The 25,066-nt window shown below is 47.9% G+C and overlaps 1 protein-coding gene across 2 annotated transcripts in view; it reads left to right on the plus strand.

Moving 5' to 3' along the window:
• The window catches only part of BRWD1 (bromodomain and WD repeat domain containing 1), a 523,732-nt gene that overhangs the window by 247,309 nt on the left and 251,357 nt on the right, over window positions 1-25,066 (plus strand). For both annotated transcript variants that reach the window (XM_030203838.1, XM_030203839.1), the window contains exons 26-27: window positions 12,161-12,285; window positions 12,381-12,463. In XM_030203838.1, coding sequence (XP_030059698.1) covers window positions 12,161-12,285; window positions 12,381-12,463 — 208 coding nt within the window. The remainder of the gene's footprint in view (window positions 1-12,160; window positions 12,286-12,380; window positions 12,464-25,066) is intronic.

Consider the following 25,066-nt stretch of genomic DNA (forward strand, 5'->3'; position numbering starts at 1 on the left):
AAAAGGACTGGAAACATTCACGGATCAAGGAGGACTGAGTCAGCATCTTATTCTGTCTCCAATACGCAGATTAGTACGCTCAAACTTCCGCTGTCTGAGAGCTAAAGCCCGACCTGGTTTATTCTGCATGGAATAGTGATGTAGCTGTTGCTGACCTCTTACAAACTGTAGTTGTTCTGATTATATATTATCCAACCTAAGGCGAAGGACCTGAATTTTCCTCAAAATAGACACATCGTACGAAGACTTATGCTTGGCCTCCAGACAAGATAACTGTGACATACAAGTTGCTACCTCCTGTCTCCGGGCCCTGGCCTGGGTACTAGCATATTTTTTTTTTAAAAAGCCCGCGTTAGAGCCTTCAAAGCATCTCAAACAATCCCCATAGGAGGACCCGAGTCTACATTGATATCAAGATAGTCCTTCAGGAGAGCACGGTATGCAGCCAGCAACTTCTCATCCCATAACAAAGAGGCATTTAGGGTCCACCTAGTGTCCCTATCAGCCTCACAAAATGATGAGAGGTGTAACCAACTTGGGGAGTGATCTGAAATAGTAATGGATCCTATACCCAAGGTACTTCCGCCCTGAGATAGGGATATATCGAGGAATATATGGTCAATGCGAGAATAAGAGTCGTGGGAATGGGAATAAAAAGAATAGTCCCTCTCCCTAGGATGATGTAGGCGCCACATATCATAAACTGCTAAAGTTCGGGCTAGAGCCTCCAAAGCCTTAGAGTTTTTAACATCAGCCCTTGAGATTACACCCGTCTTGTCAATGTTCAGGTCCAATGTTGCGTTAAAGTTGCCCCCCAACACCAACTTACCAAACGGGTCAGCTTGCACCACTTTTCCAAACTTGAGCATAGAATTCTTCCCGAGATTCATTAGGCACATAGACAGCAACTAGAGAGAAAGCTGAATTGTTCGATAGCACCTGTAAAAGCAAAAATGACCCCCGGGATCACGCTTAACTTTCTGCACCTGTACCTGCAGGAAAGAATGAAGCAAGATAGCAACCCCCCGCTTCTTCGAGGCACTGGCATCGGAAGCACAGAAAACATTTTGGTAATGATGATGGGTCAGAAATTTTTTGTGGTCCCTCCTAAAGTGGGTTGCCTGCAAAAATACCACATGAGGAGTATGTAACTGCAATTCCCTAAATAACGTTTGGCACTTATGAGGAGAATTGAGACCCTTAACATTGTAAGTCAAAAATTTAAGATCAACATTCATTTATAGCACGTATCACATAGAGGACCAGGCACAACAGCAACAACTAAATGAGAAAAAGATGAGAAAAAAGGAAAAACAAAACCCACTACAACCCCCCCAATCCTTCAACCCCCCATTACAATACTTATAAACTCATAAACCCACCACCCCATCCCCCCTCCCAATCGTCAGAAGCCCCTAGACAAGGACCAACAAGGGACCCCTACTAGGCAAACCTAAGAAAGTGGTCCACCCACCCAAAATGGTGGCCAAAACCCAACATTCCCACACATCCCCACTGCTCCTAACACAATCCTCTCCCCTTAAAACATCCCACAAAAAATATCTCTTGAACTCCCCCTCCTCTCCACCCCCTCATCCAACCCCTCAGTAGCAACATTAGAACAAACTCTTTCTAGATATTATATATCACAAAGATTAATCATTAGAGTCCAGAAATAAACCTCCTCATTAAGCATAGAATCTTAGAAACCATCTAAGAGAATCCTGTAATAAGATCAGACAGTCTCCTCAGGTAGCCTTTGAGGGACTCTTGGATTTGTTGGAAACATGCGTCCACTGCTGAAGTTTTGCCCGGGCTGCAGGGGCAATATCCACAGGTGGGTGTTCAGCCGCCATCAAGCTTTCCTCGTGCAAAACCTTCAAAACTTCAGATAAAAGACAGATTTGGTGCATCCTCCTCCCCACTGTGAAGCAGAGCGCAAAGGGAAAGGTCCACCGGTATGGGATCTTATTTGTAATTAAGATATCCAAAGCTGGTTTTATCGTGCGATGCAGTTGAGACAGGTCCTGAAACACCTTCACCTGAGCCTCGTTGTAGTCGATATATGAGACCTGATGAGCCTTCTGCATCAATCGCTCTTTTTATAGCATAGGAGGAGAAGCAGGCTACAATGTTGCGTGGTTTATTGTCTGTTCTCTTCCCCAAGACTTTATGAGCTTGTTCCACCATAATGTCCTCTGAACCAAGCAGCTTACCACAAAGCAACTTGACCACCGCAACTACATCCTCTTTGTCCCCAACTTCTGGGACACCTCGAGTACGGAGGTTGTTCCTTCGCCCCTGATTTTCCTGATCATCCACCTTTTATTGCAGCTCATCTAAATATTCAAGGAGTTTTGAAATTTTTGTGTCATCCCCATTCAGTTGTTCTGCTTGTTCTTCAGCGCGCGCCTCTAAGTCCTCCACGTGCCCACCCAGGTCACACAAATCTTACACACAAGACATCCTTACGATCAAGTATTTCCTCTTTAGAGGATTTAATCTCTTCTCGGATTGCCTGCAGGCACTTAGCTAGATCCTTTGAAATGCCCCATTTAGCAGGTACGCTTCCTGCCTCTGCGGTAGACATAGCTGAGTCCAAATCAGAATGGGAGGCACTAGCCGACAATAGCACATGGCGGTTCGTGGCCTTTCCGGCCTGCCACGCTGACTGGCGCGCGCTCTCCTTTCGGGCAGAAGACATATTTCCCAACCAGGCAAAGACGATCGCAGTTGAGACCAACCCTTTTCCGCGGTACCGGGGAACAATTTAAGGGCGTGTGCACGCTCTTTTTTGCTAGTTAAAAGCAGGGACGCGATGGAGCTCCGGATTCAGTCAGCCATCTGAGTGCGTGACGTCACTTCCTCCACTGCCTTGAACTTTTTGATGGTGATAGGAGCAATTTTATCCAGGACCATTTTGGTATGCCAGAAGGATTTAATTGAGACTTGAGTTGGACTCTAAGAGGTGACAGTGTTTTCTAGCTTGGTCCAAAAGCAGGACTCATTTATTCTCCCTCTTCTAGATATCAGTTTCTGAGGTTTGTTTGAATGGGCATGATCAGCAAATGTTGATGGTAGTCTACTTGGTCATGGTCAGACCAGGGTATAGCCTGCTATTTGAAAGAGCTGATCAAACTAGTGGGATAGATGGTGAGAAAGTCAAGGGCATGGCCATGCACATGGATAGCACCCTTAGAAAGCAGAGTGAACGCGCTCATTTCCAAGAACGATTTGAAGTTACAAACGTTGGTATCAGCATCATTCTCTGTATGTGTAAGTTCATTCTCTAAGTGTAAGTTTAGATCACCTAGGATGATTCTCGAAAATTGAGACAACATGAATGAAATAATCTCAATGAGCTTATATTTTGCCAGGAGCCTGGAGGTTGATTATAGGAGAAACAGGCTGATGTGATCTGTGGGTTTGAGTCATCATCAAAATAATACATGTATTCCAATTTGAGGGACAAATATTAAGTGACTAGTAAGATACAAAAAAAACTTTTATAAATGAGAGCAAGACCCCCCCCCCCCCTTTTTTCCCTGTCTTGGGGAGTGTAGGATATCATAGCCAGGAGGTTTTATATGAGGTAGGAGTGGGCTTTCAAACTCCGCAAACAAGGTTTCAGTTACAAAAAGGAAGCCGACATCTGAAGATTCTAGGAGGTCTCTAACCAATACTGATCCTGGCTTTCCTGAATGTGTTGTAAACCACAGGAATCCTGCAGGGCATAGTGATGATAGATGAAGTGCCATTGGCAGCATCCAAGAGGGCCAGACATATCAAATCATGAACTCATGGGCAGATGCATTCCAACTAAAACTAAATGCAGAGAAAACACACTCTCATGCTCGCATCCCAATGCAACACCAACAAACCCAACAATGTTAACACCCCAGACTACACCCTTCCTGTTTCTGACAGCCTAAAAATTCTTGGAGTTACCATCGACCAAAGCCTCACACTGGAAACACAATCGAAAACTACAACAAGGAAAATGTTCCAGTCAATGTGGAAACTCAGACGAATAAAACCTTTCTTCCGGAGGGCAACATTCCACAACTTGGTACAATCAATGGTACTAAGTCACCTAGACTATTGTAATGCAATCTATGCGGAATGCAAAGAACAAATCTTAAAGAAACTCCAAACCGCACAAAACACCGCAGCCAGACTTATTTTTGGAAAAGCAAGATACGAAAGCGCCAAACTGCTACATAAAAAACTACATTGGCTCCCAATCAAAGAACTCATTGCCTTTAAAATCTGTACTCTAGTGCATAAAATCATCTACGGCGAGACCCCAGAATACATGACAGACCTCCTTGACCTCCCAGCCAGAAACACTACAAGATCAACAAGCACATACCTAAGCCTCCATTACCCAAGCTGCAAAGGACTTAAATATAAATCAACCTATGCATCCAGTTTCTCCTTCATAAGCACGCAACTATGGAACACACTACCAAACGTCTTGAAAACAACGCACGACCTAACAAATTTTCGGAAATCACACTAAAAACTAACTTATTCAAAAAGGCATACCCTAATGACCCAACCTAAAAGCCTCGATCCTGCAACACAACGAAACTGATACTCAAACTGGTCACAACTGAACCCTTCCTCCTTATTCTCTGATGTGTCTGCCCTACACGAACCTTCTACATTGTCACTCTGTATCTGTTATACTGGAATTGGCGATCGCCATCACGGTTATTATGTAAGCCACATTGAGTCTGCAAATAGGTGGGAAAATGTGGGATACAAATATAATAAATAAAAAGAAGCCACTACATGGTGAAAGGACTTTAAAGAGTTGAGGTGAGTAGGTGGAGTAAGATGCATATCATGAGATCTTAGGCCAGCAAAAGTCATCCTTTGGGTGCGCTGTAATCTTCAACTTCCGTTTGGCGTAAATAACGAGTCGGGGTCTCAGCTTTTGGTCAACGAGGTGATTCTGAAAGTAGCCTCACCTGGTAGGCAAACACCGGGTGCTGTAGTCATCCCTTATTCTATTACAATTGGGAAGCCTTGGAGTAGGCGTTCTGCCGCATCTAAGAATTTCTAGCATTGACTCGGTTAGTGCCCTATCTGGGAATCTATGATGGGGAATACATATGGTCTTGAAGAAATTTGACTTCAGGATCTTTCACTGAAGTACTCCATCATCAAGCTCTTTTGCGTGTTTAGTGAAATGGACGACTGTGCTTCCAGGAGAGGCTGAGGTTTGGAAATCCAGCCGTATTTAGTGCAAACTAGCTTGCCAAGCTCCGTCGCTATGCAAAGGTGCACTTAGGTGTGTGCTTTTGGCTTGCACATTAGGTGTTGCGCTGAATGGTGGTGGGCTGTTAGACACTGCAGAGAGCATCCCATGGCGTCTGATGACAGGCTAATGGGAAGGAGCTTCTTTTTGCCCCTAGCTTCTGTGTGCAGGGAAGATAAGGATGATGTCGGGCAGGTTGTTGCCTTCTTGTTGAGGAGCTACGGGCAGATGGAGTCCTCTCATTGGGGAGCTATGGTTCCAAGTGACGTAGCCACAGATCTGATGAGTTTTCTTGAATGAGGCTTTTATATTGTGATTCCCCCCCCCCCCCCCCTGAATATATGCCATGGTTGAAAAGAATGGATATGTGAGGTCTTCTGCCAAGTCTCCTTCACTGACCTTTGTGTTGGAACCAGACAAAGCCTGGACTTTAAGACTATATTTTTGCAATGGAGAAACTGCTTCTTGGTCAGAAGGTCTGGTTTTCTCTGATGTGTTTAGCTGCAGACGCAAAGAGGAGGAATGTCTTGCGATCCACCAAAGGGTGGGAAGCACTTGTTACTGTTTTTTCTTTTGCATGTAAATTCTTAATTAGATGATAACCTGTGTATCTTGATTGAACCCACACAATTATGAAGTTACCTAAATGTTAGAGAATCTCCTAGCAGCATGTTAGGAGCAGCATCTCCAAAGGCATGATGTTTTGGGGTTATAGATGATTGCCTGTAGTTAAAATTTATGTTAACATCAGCATTATTTGTTTAATTTGGGTCCTCCTTCCCTAATTTTTCTGATGGAGTTATAGGGAACAATTTGTTCTTTTATTGGTTTATTGGGTACTGAGTTGTATGATTTAATTTAATTGCATTTGGCCTATTCTGTTACTTATTTCAAGAATGTTTACTTGGAAGTTGTTTCAGAGCTTGAATAAAAAAGATAGAATTAAAATACTGAAATAAAATTATACACAATTATATAAAACTAATGAAACTAATTCATGGACAAACAGCTAGTAAGACACAAAGCTCTGCCATTTGAAATTTTGATGGCAAACCAGGATTCCTCAGCAACCCTCCAGACCGGTCAAGACGCTTGGGTTATGCATGCCTACCAGCAGAGGGAGACTGAGAACACTAACTTCAAACTGAGTACATATAACCTGTGCCTAGCCATCTATCTCCAGTATTTTCTCAGTCTCAGCAGAGGGTAGACATGCAGCCTGTGCAGCTTGTCCGGTCTGGTAGGATTTAGGTTCCTTGTTGTGAGATTAGTTAATTTTCAGTTGTTTTCTGGAGAACAGTGTTAATCCCTGTACCTGGAATTCTGTGGTGTGCAAGGGGTTGGTAGGTCCGGTGGGGCCTGCCATTGTCCCCTCTGGGGTGTCACACCCGGGTGGCCGGGTCCCTCCCCCCGACTGGCTCTCCCGTTTTGGGCAGCGTTGTGCCTCGGCTGCAGTGTTAATCCTGCAGCCTTGAGTGCCATACAGATTATAGTAGCAGGGCTCAAATAGTTTAAAAAAAAAAAAAAGAGCACACCTCGTGTGGAGAGCTGCAGGAGTGCACTCCGGTGTTTCCGGAGTTGTTCAGCCGGTCTGGGAGAGCCGAGCCAGTAATTAAGTGCCGGTGAGTGTTTTTTCTTTTTCTTTTCGCCGGTTGTTGTAATCAGCTGTTTCTGAGGCGCGAGTATGTCGGGGAAGTTGCTTCGTTGCCGGCTGTGTGCGCGTCGGGGTGTAGACGTGGCTGGCGGTCCCTGCCGGTTTTGTGGAGAGCCCAAGGCCCTATCCCTCGCGCCACCGGTGTTAGTGGCGGAGGTTCCTTCTGCTGGATCGCAGGAGGGTTGTGCGGCTCAGTTTGGCGCTTCAACGGCGGTTCCGATTTTGGCGGGTACCGCCGCCATCTTGGATTCGGGTCCTTTGGGCGCTGAGACGGTCGTGGGGCCGCAGTCTCTCCCGATTTCGAGCCCCGCTGGGGGGGGGAGGCCTTGGGCAGCATGGGGTTCCCTCTGGAGTTTGTTTGGAGTTTGTTTCAGGCTGGGAAGGCGGGCCCATCGTGTGCGGAGTCCCTTAGACCCGGGTTGGGGGGGGGGGGGGCTACCGCTAAAAGACCACGGGTGGAGTGGTCTGAAGATGTAGAGGTTTTTTCTCCTCCGGACTCTGAGGGCGATTTTAGCCCCCTGGAAGAGGAGGAGGGGTTGGCTACAGGTCAGGATGGGGACCTGACTTTGCCAGGGGAAGACCCCTCGGTGGTTCGGATTTTTCACAGGGATGAATTATCTGAACTCATTGAACAGGTGTCTGCCACTTTAAGGTTTGATCCTGCGGCAGCTCCCATTGGGGATGGGAAGCAGGTGGATCCTTTGGTTAAGGGCATCAGGCGGGTCTCTCGCTCTTTTCCTATGAATGCGGACTTGAGAGATATGATCACGCAGGAGTGGCATTCGCTGGAGGCTCAATGTAAGGTGGCTCGGGCTATGACCAAGCTCTATCTTCTTCCTCAGGAGGACAGAGATTCTCTCAGGCCCCCAACGGTAGATGCCGTGGTGACGGCAGTGACTAAGGCTACTGCTATTCCAGTGGATGGGGGGGCCGCGTTGCGGGACCCTCAGGATAGGAAATTGGAGACCTTCCTAAAGCGGAGTTTTGATCTGTCTGCCTTGGCGCTGCAAGTGTCTGTTTGTGGAGGTCTGGTGGCTCGGGCTTGTTTTCGCTGGGCTGAGAGGCTCCTGGATAGCCCGCAGGCTGATAGGGCTTCTCTTGTTCAAGATCTGGCCAAGTTGGAGATGGGGTTGTCTTTCTTGGCAGATGCGCTGTACGATTTGTTGAGGGCGTCTGCTAAGAACATGACCTTTGCGGTGGCGGCTCGACGGGCCCTGTGGTTGCGGGGCTGGGTGGCCGATGCCGCCTCCAAGGCTAAACTTTGTTCCCTTCCTTTTAAAGGCTGTTTGCTTTTCGGGGAGGAATTGGATAAGTTGGTGAAGGGTCTTGGTGATGCTAAGGCCCCTCGGCTTCCTGAGCTTCGTCCCAAGGTGTCTAAGGGGGCTGCGGGGTGGGGGCGGTTTCAGGAGGCTCGGCAGTATCGGCCCGGTAGGTCTTCTTTGGGGACTAGGGGTCGGTTTTTCCAGAGAACCCAGTCCTTTCGAGGTGACCGTCGCGGGGGTCGAGGCTCCTCTTTGGGAGCGTCCGGTACGTCCCGTGTGTCTCAATGATGGTTTGGGGACCCAGCCTCTGGTTCGCGTGGGGGCTCGCTTACGCTTGTCTTACCAGAGGTGGGTCCAGATCACGTCAGACCAGTGGGTGCTGCAGATAGTGCGAGACTGGTACGCCCTAGAATTCGACAGTCCCCTTTCCGATTTCTTTCTCGTGTCTCCCTGTCATTCAAGATGCAAGGCAAGAGCAGTGCGGGCCACTCTGTCGCGTCTAATCGGTTTAGGGGCGGTGGTACCTGTTCCCATGTTAGAAAGAGGTACGGGCTGTTACTCCATTTACTTCGTGGTGCCCAAGAAGGAAGAGGGTTCCTTCCGGCCCATTTTAGACCTCAAGAAGGTCAATGCAGCCCTAAAGGTTCCCTCCTTTCGGATGGAGACGTTACGCTCAGTTATTGTAGCGGTGCAAGAAGGAGAGTTTCTGACTTCTTTAGACCTGACACAGGCTTACTTACACATCCCCATTCTAGAGGCGCACCAGCGTTTTCTTCGCTTTGTGGTCTTAGGGAGACATTTTCAGTTTTGTGCGCTTCCATTCGGCCTGGCGACTGCGCCTCGCACCTTTTCCAAGGTGATGGTGGTGGTGGCGGCGGCGCTGCGCTTGCAGGGCATTTTGGTTCATCCGTATCTGGATGATTGGTTGATTCGGGCCAAGTCAAGGTCAGAGAGCGAGGAGGCCACCGGCCGTGTGGTGACCTTCTTGCAGTCGCTGGGTTGGGTGGTCAATCTGGCAAAGTGTCACCTGGTGCCTTCCCAGTCCCTGGAGTATCTGGGAGTTCGCTTCGACACGAAGAAGGGCCGGGTGTTTTTGACAGCTCCTCGCATCTCCAAGCTGCAGGGACAGATCCGTCAGCTCCGAGCGCAGAGGGCGCCTTCGGCTCGGGCGTATCTTCAGGTGTTGGGTCTGATGGCAGCAACAATAGAGGTGGTTCCTTGGGCCAGGGCCCATATGAGAGAATTACAGAGAGCTTTGTTGTCTCGTTGGTCTCCTCAGTCTCAGTGCCTGGAGGAGAGTTTCCCTCTGTCGGGGGTTGCCCAGTCGCAGCCTTCGCTGGTGGCTCCATTCTCCGAATCTAGCGAAGGGCATGCCGCTGGACACTCCCAATTGGACGGTGCTGACCACGGATGCGAGTCTCTCGGGCTGGGGAGCGCATTGCCTGGGTCAGGTAGCCGTTGGACGTTGGAGGAAGCATCTTGGTCCATCAATCGCCTGGAGACTCGAGCAATTCGATTGGCTCTTCGGTCCTTTCAGAGCCTGCTAGAAGGCAAGGCAGTCAGGGTTCTTTCCGACAATGCCACGGCCGTCGCATATGTAAATCGGCAGGGGAGAACGAAGAGCCAAGCGTTAGCTGTGGAGGCGGCGGAGTTAATGTTGTGGGCAGAAGCTCATCTTCAGGGTCTCTCGGCGGGCCACGTGGCAGGTGTGGACAACGTGAGCGCGGATTTTCTAAGCAGGCACACGTTAGACCCCGGAAAGTGGTCCCTCCATCCCTCAGTGTTCAATCGACTGGTGTTGGAGTGGGGTCGGCCGGTGCTGGATCTCATGGCCGACAACGCTCAGGTCTCTCGCTTCTTCAGTCGTCGAAGAGATCCTCGGGCCAAGGGCATCGACGCGTTAGTGCTCCCGTGGCCGACTCAACAGTTGCTCTATGTATTTCCGCCGTGGCCTCTGGTGGGCCGCGTGGTGCAGCGGATCGGGCGCCATGCAGGTCTAGTGGTTCTGATTGCGCCCAATTGGCCTCAGCGTCCGTGGTACGGAGACCTGGTTTGGTTATTAGTGCAGGCTCCGATTCCGTTGGGGCCCGGGGTGAGATTGATTCAGGGGCCGATCGAGATGGCCGACCCTTCTCCATTCTCGCTTACAGCCTGGCTCTTGAGAGGCTCAGATTAAGGAAGAAAGGTTTTTCAGCCAGGGTAATTGATACCATGTTGCGTTCTCGTAAGAGGTCTACTTCTTTGGCTTATGTGCGGGTGTGGCGCATTTTCGAGAACAGGTGTCAAGAGCGGGATTATGTTCCTCTACGTGTTTCGATCGCGGAAGTTTTGGAGTTCCTGCAGGACGGTCTTGACAGGGGGCTCTCGCTCTCTTCCCTGAAAGTGCAGGTTTCAGCGTTGTCTTGTTTCCGTGGAAAGATTCAATTTCCTTGGCGGCTTCGCCGGACGTGGGGCGGTTCTTGAAAGCTGTCAAGTTGCTTCATCCGCCTCGTCGTCCGACGGTTCCGCCTTGGGATTTGAATTTGGTCTTGGAGGCTCTGGTAGGCCATCCGTTTGAACCATTGGCTTCCATCTCGTGTAAAGATCTTACTTTAAAGACAGTGTTTCTGGTGGCCATTGCTTCGGCGCGTAGACTTTCGGAGCTACAGGCTTTGTCTTGTAGAGAGCCTTTTCTCTCCTTTGCTAAGGAGAAAGTGACTTTGCGGACAGTTCCTTCGTTTGTTCCTAAGGTGGTATCCTCCTTTCATGTAAATCAGGTGATTTCGTTACCAGTGTTGGGGGATAGGTCTGGTGATCTCTCTCAACGTCGTTTGGCTAAGTTGGATGTTCGACGCATTTTGCGGTCGTATTTGAGCAGAACTCAGGACTTTCGAGCGTCGGATCGTTTGTTCATTTTGTTTGGAGGCCCCAGAAAGGGTGAAGCGGCTTCCAAGGCTACTCTGGCTAGATGGTTGAAGGAGACTATTGCCTCGGCGTATTTGTTGAAGCGTCGGGCAGTTCCCTCGGTACTAAAGGCACACTCTACTCGGGGGGTAGCCGCCTCTTGGGCGGAAAGTAGTTTTATTCCTCCGCAGGACATTTGTAAGGCGGCGGCGTGGTCGTCCATTCATTCTTTTGTAAAGCATTATAGAATTGATGTGCAGGCAAAAGAGGATGCTCGGTTTGGAGCGGCTGTGTTGTCTTCTGCTTTTCGTGGGTCCCACCCTTAATGTGTCTACTGCTTTGGTACTTCCTAAGCGTCTTGACCGGTCTGGAGGGTTGCTGAGGAAGGTGAAATTAGGCCTTACCTGCTAATTTTCTTTCCTCTAGACCCTCCAGACCGGTCAAGAGCCCGCCCTGTCTTTTATCAGAAGTATTTTTCAGCCGTGTCGATTATCAGAAGTATTTTGAGCCGTGTTCTGCTATGACTGTTCATTTTATGTTCAGTATGGTCGGAGAACTTTCTTTGACTCTAATATTCTACAGAGTGGGACGCCTGGGCGTTTCATCTGTTTAAGCACACTGTTGGTGTTTAACTATTAGTTTTCCAGGTACAGGGGTTCTATTAGTTTGAGTTACTGTTCCAGGGATTTGTTTCTCTGCTTTGCTAAGTGTATACTGGAGATAGATGGCTAGGCACAGGTTATATGTACTCAGTTTGAAGTTAGTGTTCTCAGTCTCCCTCTGCTGGTAGGCATGCATAACCCAAGCGTCTTGACCGGTCTGGAGGGTCTAGAGGAAAGAAAATTAGCAGGTAAGGCCTAATTTCACTATTTTGAAGCTGCTTGGAAAAATAAAATTACCTTTTCAAGTGGGTGCACTAATATAAAATCATTCTGAATGAGAAACCCTGATTAGAGGTCGGGGGGGGGGGAGGTTGTCATCAAGCCTTGTCTCTCAAAACTGTCTTCAGCTTCTTTGCTGTCAGAGACAGCTGTTCAATAACTAGTTTAATGAGGGTCTTGTATAAACTTTTTTTTTATTCTAAATCCATCCTAGGACCAAGAGCTGGTAAAAATTGTTGGGATAAGGTATGAAGTTGGCCCTCCGACGTTGTGCTGCCTCAAACTTGCTTTTCTAGACCATGTTACTCGAAAACTCACAGACAGGTCATTCTCTTTGAAGTAAGTATTAATGCAGAATTGGTTACTAGGTTTTTATTTTTGTGCATTCTGTGTTTGCATTGTGCACTAATGAAGCAATTAACTTCTGTGTTTAGGTATCATGATATGCCAGATGTTCTTGACTTTCTTGTACTGCATCCTTTTTATGAGGAAGCACGACGGAGGAATTGGCAAGTCAGTAAGTTCTCCTTGCTCTTAAAATTCACCTGTACCTGAGCTCGCTTAGTAGCAATGGTATACCCTACCATGAAGAACATTTAGGTTTGTTTCTTTAACGAGTTCTCTCTGCTCTTTGGGTCAGCTAGGGATAACTGTTGAGCTTTGAGGGCATATGTCATCACTTCATAGTGATCCCTAAAGGCAAAAATTACAATCCACATTAGCTGAGTTTTGAACAGATTTGCATTCGTTAACTCTTAAGGACATTTGCCGTAATGACTGAGCTTGGTTCAGGCCTTAAATGCAAGTAAAAAGGATAGAGAAGTTGTAACTATACAGCTTTACCACCTCTACTGAGAGTCTGTTACCACATATCCACCACACTTTTCATTAAAAAAAATAAGAGGATGAACACCTTTTTCCTAAGGTAGGTCCAAGTAATATTCCCATAAATTATGTACACATAACATGTCTACCCACAGTCTATAAGCTATTCACTGTGATAGATGCCGATGAATATACGAGCATATTGACTCCAATAATATCATGACAATAGAGCAGAATGGAATAAGGAGGGAGCATATGGAACCAAAAATCAGTTAATCGTTTATCGTTTATTCATTTACTATACCGTTACAAATTGTATGCACAAAACAGAATGGTTTACAATATCAGTATAAAAAATCATAATATAAACACATAAAAGAATTCCATCAAATTGATAGGAAAGCACGGCAAACTTAAAACAGACCTTCTACAAGATGATCAATACCACTACACCTTAAACAGCCATTCACGACAAATACATTAAGCTAGAATATTTTTTCACTACATAATTACTTCTGTCTAAATACTGCCTTTCATCACAGTTTATTTTTGAACGTGTTTTGAAACAAATATGTTTTCAAAAATGTATGAAATTGAATGTAAGACTGCTCCAGTCTAAGGTTTTTGGGAAGGCAGTTCCAAAGAGAAGGGACTATAAAAAAAGAAAGCTAAGCTTCTGGTAGATTCCCATCTAGCCGTCTGTAATGATGGAATAACTAATCTATTGTCTATTGATAACACCCTCATCCTCCCCGTCTCATCTGCCCGCAACCTCGGAGTCATCTTCGACTCCTCCCTCTCCTTCTCTGCGCATATCCAGCAGATAGCCAAGACCTGTCGCTTCTTCCTCTTTAACATCAGCAAAATTCGCCCTCTCCTCTCTGAACACACCACCCGAACTCTCGTCCACGCTCTCATTACCTCTCGCCTTGACTACTGCAACTTACTCCTCACCGGCCTCCCACTTAGCCATCTATCCCCCCTTCAATCTGTTCAGAACTCTGCCGCACGTCTTATATTCTGCCAGAACCGTTATACTCGTATCTCCCCCCTCCTCAGGTCACTTCACTGGCTTCCAATCAGATACCGCATTCAGTTCAAGCTCCTCCTTCTTACCTAGAAACGCACTCAGTCTGCTGCCCCTCGCTATCTCTCTACCCTCATCTCCCCTTACGTTCCCGCCCAAAACGTCCGCTCACAAGACAAATTCCTCCTCTCAGTGCCCTTCTCCACCACCGCCAACTCTAGGCTCCACTCATTCTGCCTCGCCTCACCCTATGCTTGGAACAACCTTCCTGAGCCCTTACGCCAAGCCCCCTCCCTACCCATATTCAAGTCTTTGCTGAAAGCCCACCTCTTCAGTGCTGCTTTCGGTACCTAACTCTTACCTTTCAGGAAATCCAGACTGCCCAATTTGACGGCCCCTATTGGACTGACCATTTGTCCTTTAGATTGTAAGCTCTTTGAACATGGATTGTCTTTCTATGTTAAATTGTTCAGCGCTGCGTAACCCTAGCAGCGCTTTAGAAATGTCAAGTAGTAGTAGTAGTAGTAAGTGATCGAAGCGTTCGCCTAGGTGAATATAACAGGATAAGGTTAGCTAAATATGACGGAGTTAATGAATATAACGCTTTGTGTGTCAGGGTAGAAATTTTGAATTTTATTCTAGCTTCAACTGGAAGCCAGTGAAGCTGATATAATAGTGGTGTAATTCTGTCATGTTTTAAAGCCCTGCAAATGATACGAGCTGCTGTATTCTGTATCAACTGTAGCCGTTTTATATTCATCTTGGTAAGTCCTGCATAAATAAATATTGTAATAATCCAGACGTGTAGTAATGTATGCATGTGTCAGAGTACACAATGATGCTTTATCAACTGAATTTCTAATTGAGCACAATTTTCGAAGATGGTAAAAGGATTTCTTAACTACTTCAGATATCTGTTCATTAAATGATAAAGCTGAGTCAATAATGACTCCTAGATATCTGAAGGATTGCACTGTTGGTATTGGTTTACCAAATAGAATAGGTATAACAGAAGGGATTGAATCACGACCTGTAATCCATGAGGTAAGTCTTTTCTGGGTTTAATACTAAGTGGTGTCTTTTAAGCTAACTAGATACCTCGTCAAGGCAAGTTTGAATTTGTGTTAGGTTAATATGTGATGGTTTTTTTTTTCCTTTATTAATAAATTTCAATATTTCACTACACAGTGTGAATATGCAATCGGCATTATTATACAGATGAAATTTAAAGTACAGTTAAAGTAAAGAAAAATTCTTAACAGCCTATTTGTCCACAAGTAAAGAAATAGATTCCAATAATTCAAAAGTCTAAAAAGGATTAAAGAAAATAATCTAGCGGTTGCTACTTCGGGTTACCAACCCTAGCCTGCTATTTAGGGAGGGCATACAACATTCACATCAGCTCTAGCATCAAGAAATTCTTTTAACTGTTTTGGGTCTACAAACTGAAAATGTTTACCCTCAAGCAATACATTACAAGGAAATCGTAATACAAAATTTACTCCCAGTGCCAACGCTCTAGGGCGCTGCTCCAAAAAAGCCCTGCGCCTTACTTGTGTAGGCCTCGAGAGATCTGGGAAAATTCGGACCTTTGAGCCCAAAAACAAGTTTTCTAAGTGTCTTAAGGAAAATCTTAAAACAGCATTGCGATCAGGCTCCAGCACAAAAGTGACCAGCATAGTTGACCTCTGAGTAATTTCCAGTGAACTTTCCAGGAAGGAAGTAAGATTCATTCCATCCCCCACTACTGGGGGGTTTCCATCAGTCCCCTTCGGGTTCCAGATGTACCGGTAATAGGCCTGTGTAATGGGAGGTACTGAGTCCTTATCCATTCCAAGAACGTCTACCTTATATTTTTTCACCATTTCCAAAGGAGAAATTAAAGGAGATTTGGGGAAGTTAAGAAACCTAAGGTTGTCTCCTAGCCTGGTTCTCCAGGTATTCCATTTGTTTATGCTTGAAATTATTATCTTTAACCAGTGCAGTTTCTAAATTCCCCATTTCTTGAAGCTCAGTATTCACTTTCTCCAGTTTCAAGGATTGCTGTGCAGTCGCGCTTGGAGCAGCGCAGCTTCAGAAAGAATTTTAATATCACCAGTATTTTCTTTCAATGTATTCTGCATAGAGACCTGAATGCCATAAATCATGTCCCACAGTGACTCAAGTGTCACTATTGCTGGTCTAACCATGCCACTAGCAACTGGGAGAGATTGAGGTTGAGCCTCAGCACGAGATAATCTAGAAACAATATCTTGAGGCAATACCTGCAAAGCTGATTGAATTAACTGTTCTCGTTCTTGAGATCCACTCTCAGTTGCTGCAGACCTTCCCTCAACCAGGTTCGGTTGAACCACTTCGGTTTCCGTCGCTGTTCGGGCTGCTAACAACTCTCTCCTAGGCTGAGGCAGAGCAATACGTTCCACGGGGCTCAAGGAAGCCCTGTTAGCACTCTCAATCGACACCGATACGTCGAGAGTTGCAGTAGGGGTCGAAGTTCCCCGAGGACCCGGTTGCTGCTTCGGAAATTGCAAGGTCGTCTACTTCAGTGTTGAAAGGGTCTCAGGAACCGAGGGATGTTCCTTAACCTTTCCCCTCCGCTTCCCCATCCAGAAAAACGAGGCAACAGAGGCACTGAAGGAGCTGAAAACCAGAGCAGCCTCAGAAGCAAACACAGGTGCATCCGCTCACAGCGCCATCTTGGCAATATCTGATGGTTTTACATAATGGATCAAAAGGAAATCATCAGCATACGAGTAAAAACTAATACCTAGTGACTGAATAAGCAGGGCCAGAGGACTGACATAAATATTGAACAGAGTTGGTGATAAAACCGACCCTTGCGGAACCCCACAAGAAACAGGATATCCTTTTGAAGTAGAACAATTCTGAACAACTTTAAATGACTGGTTTGCAAGAAAAGAAGTAAACCAGTCATAAACTACACCTTTGATACCAATTTCCTTCAATCGATTAAGTAACAGATCATGATCTATAAGATCGAATGCTGCTGATAAATCTAGTGAAATGACTAAAGCAACAGAACCCTGTTCTAATCTAGCGTGTATTTCACTTAGAAAAGAGGTTATGACTGTTTCTGTGCTATGTCCTTTCCTAAAACCCAATTGTCTTGGATGTAACAGGGCAATAGTTTCCCGGAGAAGACGGGTCTAAGGAAGGTTTTTTTAGAATAGGCTTTACCAAGGCCTCTAAGTATTGTTGGAACTATTCCTTCTGTAAGACTCTTAGTAACAATTAAATATAAATGGGCTTGTAATTTTAAGGTGAAACTCTTCAACCAGTTTGATGGAATTGGATCTAATGCACAATACGTAGGAGAAATATGTGTCAAATTTTTGAAAAGCTATTAATGATGGAATCCAGATAAGGATAAGATTGAAGTAGATATTTCTTCTAGCTTTTTTGTTTTATCAAACTGCTGCCTTAAATTATCAATCTTTGACGTGAAAAATTGTGCCAGTGCTTCTGATTCTATATATCCTGTTTCTATAAGTGAACCTGGTTTTGATGTAAGGTCTTTCATAATACGAAATAACTGTTTAGTTGAATTTGAAGCATTTTGTATTTGTTTTGAAAAATAGTTTCTTTGCTATTTTCAGCTGCGTGGTATAATAACGTTGGCATTTTTTGCACTTATCCTTTAATTCTTCTGTTCTTCCTTTACGCCATAGTCGTTCAGCTCTACGTAGTTGCTGTTTACATAACTTTAAAGCAGGATGATACCATGGTTGAGATCTTTTTGTCCTTAATTTCACTGTTTTCATAGGGGCGATTTTTTCTAGTGCCACTTAAAGAACCTGATTCTAGATAGTAATTTGTTCTTCTAAAGCTAAATCAGAAAACGTTTTCGGAAACCTTTCTGCTAATGAAGGCAAAGTAGCAGGATCTATCTTTTGAATTCCTCTGGTTTGAATAGTATTTGCAGTCAGCATTAGGATTGATTTAGACAAAATTCAATTAAAATGAAGAAAAGAATGATCTGACCAAGAAACCGGTACTGTTTTTATCTGTGTACATGTAAACTCTTGTGACATACATGTCATGACCAAGTCAAGTGTATGACCTGCGTTATGAGTAGGTCCCTTCACATGTTGTGTTAAGATCTTGTAGAAATTTTGAAAAAAATTTTTGCACGTAAATTTGAAAAATCATCCAAATGAATATTAAAATCCCCCCATATTAAAAGATTTGGAAACTTCACAACTGCATCTGCTATGGATTGATATCTATTCTCCCAATCTTCCCCCGTTGTAGAGGGGGCACAGTAAAAAAGGAGTGCATGAAATACGGTATTCACTGTGTTTGTAGCAGAAGGAGTTCTGAGTATGCAAGACCATGCCCAGGAATCTCTTTAACTTTAAGATTTGAGGTATATATATAGGCTAGCCCCCCCCCCCCCCCCCCCCCCCCGTTTCCCTAGGCGAGATGTATAGCTCACTTTCTCCGAGGACAAGCAGGCTGCTTGTTCTCACTGATGGGTGACGTCCACGGCAGCCCCTCCAATCGGAACACTTTCTAGCAAAGTCCTTTGCTAGTCCTCGCGCGCCGATGCGCACCGCGCATGAGCGGCCGTCTTCCCGCCCGAACCGGCTCGTGCCGGCCAGTCTTCTTTTGTCTGCGCTCAGTACGGTCGTGTTTCGCCGTTCGCGCCCCAAAGTTGACCTCGCGCGTCGTTTTATCGACTTCGTTCAAAAATAAATAAATAAAAAGGTGTCGGAAGGAGACCTTTATGATTTTCTCCCTTCCCGTACTTCCAGTCTTTGCCCCGGTAAGTTTTCTTTCGTCGTCGGGGTAGGCCCTATTTAGGCCTCGGTCGAAGTTTTTCTTCCCCCTATTTTTGCGGTGCCATTTTCGCCATTTCGAGTTTTGATTTCGCTGGTGCGATTTTTCCGCCCATGACATCGAAGTCTTCCAGCGGCTTCAAGAAGTGCACCCAGTGCGCCCGGGTAATCTCACTCACTGACAGGCACGCGTCGTGTCTTCAGTGTCTGGGGGCTGGGCACCGCCCTCAGGCCTGTAGTCTGTGTTCCCTTTTACAAAAGCGGACTCAGGTAACGAGGTTAGCCCAGTGGAACATTTTGTTCTCGGGCTCTTCGTCGGCATCGGCACCGGGAGTATCGACTACTTCGACGTCGTCGGCGCCTGGACCTTCATCTTCGCCCCCGATTGCATCAAGTGCATCGAGGCATCGGCCCTCTGCATCAGGGCGACATCGGAAGGCTGCGTCGGCGTAGGTATCGAGACCTCCTCGGCTGCTGATGTCGTCGGACGGTGGTGCTTCGTCTGGAGTGCAGGTGAGGGCTGTCCATTCCCCTGCTGGTGGCGGTGAGCCTTCAGGTGGGTCTCCCCCCATTCCGAGGGCTCCTGCGGTACAGCCCCCCCGAGACCGACCTTCTTCGGTCTCGGCCCCGAGGAAGCGACGGCTGGATTCTACGTCCTCCTCGTCGGTGCCGGGAAGCTCCGGTGACATGCTTCGTCCCAAGAAGTCGAAGAAGCATCGTCACCGGTCCCCTTCCCATGTCGGCACCGAGAGCTCTGGGTCGCCGAGGGAGTCTGCACCCAGTAGGCTTCGGCACCGAGAGGACCGTTCGCCCTCTGTTCAAGAAGTGTCGATGCGCTTCCCTTTGGACAACTCGGAACAGCCTCCACACCCGGAACAGACTCTGACATCGACGCCTGCATCGGCTTCCATGCCTTTTTCTACAGCCGCTCTGAACGAGAGTCTCCGGGCCGTTCTCCCAGAGATCCTGGGAGAGCTGTTGTGCCCTACCCCTCCGGAACCGGGGTTCTTGCGCCACTGGTACCGTCGAGCCAGGCGCCGGCTGGCCCATTGTCCGGGGTGAGGTCTCTGACATCGGTGCCGCTTGCGGTACCGACTGCGGTAGCCTCCCAGGAAGGCTCCCCGACTACGTCGGCGGAGGGAGCTTCGCCGGTGCGGGCGAGGGAGTCTACCTCTCGACGCTCCCACCGTGGCCGTGGTTCCACGGAGTCGAGCCGGGCACGGTTGCAGACACAGGTCCGTGAACTTGTGTCTGATACCGATGGTGAGGCCTCGTGGGAAGAGGAAGAAGACATCAGATATTTCTCTGACGAGGAGTCTGAGGGTCTTCCTTCCGATCCCACTCCCTCTCCTGAAAGACAGCTTTCCCCTCCTGAGAGCCTGTCTTTCGCTTCCTTTGTCCGGGAGATGTCTACGGCCATCCCCTTCCCGGTGGTTGTGGAGGACGAGCCCAGGGCTGAAATGTTTGAGCTCCTGGACTATCCTTCTCCACCTAAGGAAGCGTCCACAGTACCCATGCATCATGTCCTCAAAAAGACATTGCTGGCGAACTGGACCAAGCCATTAACTAATCCCCACATTCCCAAGAAGATCGAGTCCCAGTACCGGATCCATGGGGACCCAGAGCTGATGCGCACTCAGTTGCCTCACGAGTTGTGGATTTGGCCCTAAAGAAGGCCAAGAGTTCTAGAGAACATGCTTCGGCGCCCCCGGGCAAGGACTCTAGAACCTTGGACTCCTTTGGGAGGAAGGCCTACCATTCTTCTATGCTCGTGGCCAAGATTCAGTCCTACCAGCTCTACATGGGCATACACATGCGGAACAATGTGCGGCAGTTGGCGGGCTTGGTGGACACGCTCCCCCCTGAGCAAGCCAAGCCATTTCAGGAGGTGGTCAGGCAGCTGAAGGCGTGCAGAAAATTCCTGGCCAGAGGGGTGTATGACACCTTTGATGTTGCGTGCAGGGCCGCTGCTCAAGGTGTGGTGATGCGCAGACTCTCATGGCTGCGTGCCTCCGACCTGGAGAATAGAATCCAGCAGCGGATTGCGGACTCGCCTTGCCGTGCGGATAATATTTTTGGAGAAAAAGTCGAGCAGGTGGTAGAGCAGCTCCACCAGCGGGACACCGCATTCGACAAGTTCTCCCGCCGGCAGGCTTCAGCCTCTACCTCTACAGGTAGAAGATTTTTCGGGGGAAGGAAGACTGTTCCCTACTCTTCTGGCAAGCGTAGGTACAATCCTCCTTCTCGACAGCCTGCGGCCCAGGCTAAGCCCCAGCGCGCTCGCTCTCGTCAGCAGCGTGCGCCTCAGCAAGGCCCCTTGGCTCCCCAGCAAAAGCAAGGGACGAGCTTTTGACTGGCTCCAGCAGAGCATAGCCGACATCCAAGTGTCAGTGCCGGGCGACCTGCCAGTCGGAGGGAGGTTGAAAGCTTTTCACCAAAGGTGGCCTCTCATAACCTCCGATCAGTGGGTTCTCCAAATAGTCCGGCAAGGATACACCCTCAATTTGGCCTCAAAACCTCCAAATTGTCCACCGGGAGCTCAGTCTTACAGCTTCCAGCACAAGCAGGTACTTGCAGAGGAACTCTCCGCCCTTCTCAGCGCCAATGCGGTCGAGCCCGTGCCATCCGGGCAAGAAGGGCTGGGATTCTATTCCAGGTACTTCCTTGTGGAAAAGAAAACAGGGGGGATGCATCCCATCCTAGACCTAAGGGCCCTGAACAAATATGTGGTCAAAGAAAAGTTCAGGATGCTTTCCCTGGGCACCCTTCTCCCCATGATTCAGGAAAACGATTGGCTATGCTCTTTGGACTTGAAGGACGCCTACACGCACATCCCGATACTGCCAGCCCACAGACAGTATCTGCGATTTCAGCTGGGCACACGTCACTTCCAGTACTGTGTGCTACCCTTTGGGCTCGCCTCTGCGCCCAGAGTGTTCACCAAGTGCTTGGCTGTAGTAGCAGCGGCACTTCGCAGACTGGGGGTACACGTGTTCCCCTATCTCGACGATTGGCTGGTGAAGAACACATCCGAGGCAGGAGCCCTGCAGTCCATGCAGATGACTATTCGCCTCCTGGAGCTACTGGGGTTTGTGATAAATTATCCAAAGTCCCATCTTTTCCCAGTGCAGAAACTCGAATTCATAGGAGCTCTGCTGGATTCTCGGACGGCTCGCGCCTATCTCCCAGAGACAAGAGCCACCAACTTGTTGTCCCTCATCTCGCGGGTGCTGACCACGGATGCGTCTCTCCTGGGGTGGGGAGCTCATGTCGATGGGCTCCACACCCAAGGAAGCTGGTCCCTCCAGGAACGCGATCTGCAGATCAATCTTCTGGAGTTGCGAGCGGTCTGGAACGCTCTGAAGGCTTTCAGAGATCGGCTGTCCCACCAAATTATCCAAATTCAGACAGACAACCAGGTTGCCATGTATTACATCAACAAGCAGGGGGGCACCGGATCTCGCCCCCTGTGTCAGGAAGCCGTCAGCATGTGGCTCTGGGCTCACCGTCACGGCATGGTGCTCCAAGCCACATATCTGGCAGGCGTAAACAACAGTCTGGCCGACAGGTTGAGCAGGATTATGCAACCTCACGAGTGGTCGCTCAATTCCCGTGTAGTGCGTCAGATCTTTCAGGTGTGGGGCACCCCCTTGGTAGATCTCTTCGCATCTCGAGCCAACCACAAAGTCCCTCAGTTCTGTTCCAGGCTTCAGGCCCACGGCAGACTGGCATCGGATGCCTTCCTCCTGGACTGGGGGGAGGGTCTGCTGTATGCTTATCCTCCCATACCTCTGGTGGGGAAGACTTTGTTGAAACTCAAGCAAGACCGAGGCACCATGATTCTGATTGCTCCTTTTTGGCCGCGTCAGATCTGGTTCCCTCTTCTTCTGGAGTTGTCCTCCGAAGAACCGTGGAGATTGGAGTGTTTTCCGACCCTCATCACACAGGACGAAGGGGCGCTTCTGCATCCCAACCTCCGGTCCCTGGCTCTCTCGGCCTGGATGTTGAGAGCGTAGACTTTGCCTCTTTGGGTCTGTCAGAGGGTGTCTCCCGCATCTTGCTTGCTTCCAGGAAAGATTCCACTAAGAGGAGTTACTTCTTTCTGTGGAGGAGGTTTGCCGTCTGGTGTGACAGCAAGGCCCTAGATCCTCGCTCTTGTCCTACACAGACCCTACTTGAATACCTTCTGCACTTGTCTGGTCTCAAGACCAACTCTGTAAGGGTTCACCTTAGTGCAATCAGTGCATACCATTACCGTGTGGAAGGTAAGCCGATCTCGGGACAGCCTTTAGTTGTTCGCTTCATGAGAGGCTTGCTTTTGTCAAAGCCCCCTGTCAAGCCTCCTACAGTGTCATGGGATCTCAATGTCGTTCTCACCCAGCTGATGAAACCTCCTTTTGAGCCACTGAATTCCTGCCATCTGAAGTACTTGACCTAGAAGGTCATTTTCTTGGTGGCAGTTACTTCAGCTCGTAGAGTCAGTGAGCTTCAGGCCCTGGTAGCCCAGGCCCCTTACACCAAATTTCATCATAACAGAGTAGTCCTCCGCACTCACCCTAAGTTCTTGCCAAAGGTTGTGTCGGAGTTCCATCTGAACCAGTCAATTGTCTTGCCAACATTCTTTCCCCGTCCTCATTCCTGCCCTGCTGAACGTCAGCTGCACACATTGGACTGCAAGAGAGCATTGGCCTTCTATCTGGAGCGGACACAGCCCAACAGACAGTCCGTCCCAATTGTTTGTTTCTTTTGATCCCAACAGGAGGGGAGTGGCTGTGGTAAAACGCACCATATCCAATTGGCTAGCAGATTGCATTTCCTTCACTTACGCCCAGGCTGGGCTGGCTCTTGAGGGTCATGTCACGGCTCATAATGTTAGAGCCATGGCTGCGTCGGTAGCCCACTTGAAGTCAGCCACTATTGAAGAGATTTGCAAAGCTGCGACGTGGTCATCTGTCCACACATTCACATCTCATTACTGCCTGCAGCAGGATACCCGACGCGACAGTCGGTTCGGGCAGTCAGTGCTTCAGAATCTGTTCGGAGTTTAGAATCCAACTCCACCCCCCAAGGCCCATGTTTGTTCTGTTCCAGGCTGCACTCTCAGTTAGTTGGTAAATTTTTTAGGTCAATCTCAGTTATGTCCTCGCCGTTGCGAGGCCCAATTGACCATGGTTGTTGTTTTGAGTGAGCCTGGGGGCTAGGGATACCCCATCAGTGAGAACAAGCAGCCTGCTTGTCCTCGGAGAAAGCGAATGCTACATACCTGTAGAAGGTATTCTCCGAGGACAGCAGGCTGATTGTTCTCACAAACCCGCCCGCCTCCCCTTTGGAGTTGTGTCTTCCCTTCTCTTTGTCTTGCTACATATGAGTGGCCGGCACGAGCCGGTTCGGGCGGGAAGACGGCCGCGCATGTGCGGTGCGCATCGGCGCGCGAGGACTAGCAAAGGACTTTGCTAGAAAGTGTTCCGATTGGAGGGGCTGCCGTGGACGTCACCCATCAGTGAGAACAATCAGCCTGCTGTCCTCGGAGAATACCTTCTACAGGTATGTAGCATTCGCTAAGTAGCCTGTTGGTAGACATTGAAATAAAATTCCTCACCTGCTAAAATCCAGGTTTCCGTTATCGCGAAAAGATCAAGCTGGTGCAGTTGTATAAGATCCTTTATATAAACATCTTTACGTTTCAAGGATCTAGAATTTATCAATGCTAAACATAGAGGCATATTTTCAAAGCACTTTGGGAGGCTAAGTTCCATAGGTTTCTATGGAACTTTGGGAGGCTAAGTGCTTTGAAAATGAGCCCGATAGTAACATAGTAGATGACGGCAGAAAAAGACCTGCACGGTCCATCTTGTTTATTTTCTCAGAATTTGCCTTTGCTAATCAGGCAGCGGAAGCAGAGGCCCATCTCATCTCTCTGGGCAAAGTTACATATGCCCTCCAAATATCTAGCTTTCCCTACTTTGAATCTGCTCATGGCAGTTCGGTACAGGCTCAGCCGTAGCTAAGTCTGTAATTAAAGAGGAACCCAGTTTTAATTAGTTAAAGAGATATAGTTTATTAGTATTAGCATTGATACATTACCCAATAATGAGGATACCAGCAATTCAGTCAATCATACAGTGGAACAGAATCACACAACACATCAGCTCTTGGTGGTGCTCTGTCTTTCTCCTCCATCACTATCTGCGTCTGCGTCTTACACCTCTCGGGGTGCTTCATTTATACTGTCTCAACCCAATGGATTCCAATGGGATCCAGCTTTGTCAGCAGAACTTGCTAGCCCTTATCAGCTGATAAGGAACCGATAAGGGTGACTTCATTGGGTCCCAGGTTCTAACTATACACAAAAGGGGTGCAAAGCACAGCTGGCGAGATGACTTCATCGGTCATTCTGCTCTTCTCAGCTATTCTCAGCTCCCCCCTCCCTCTGAGTACTCTCTAACTACGTACTTCTATCCCTTTATCT

Source organism: Microcaecilia unicolor, chromosome 5, assembly GCF_901765095.1.
Source record: "Microcaecilia unicolor chromosome 5, aMicUni1.1, whole genome shotgun sequence".
NCBI classification, from domain to species: domain Eukaryota; kingdom Metazoa; phylum Chordata; class Amphibia; order Gymnophiona; family Siphonopidae; genus Microcaecilia; species Microcaecilia unicolor.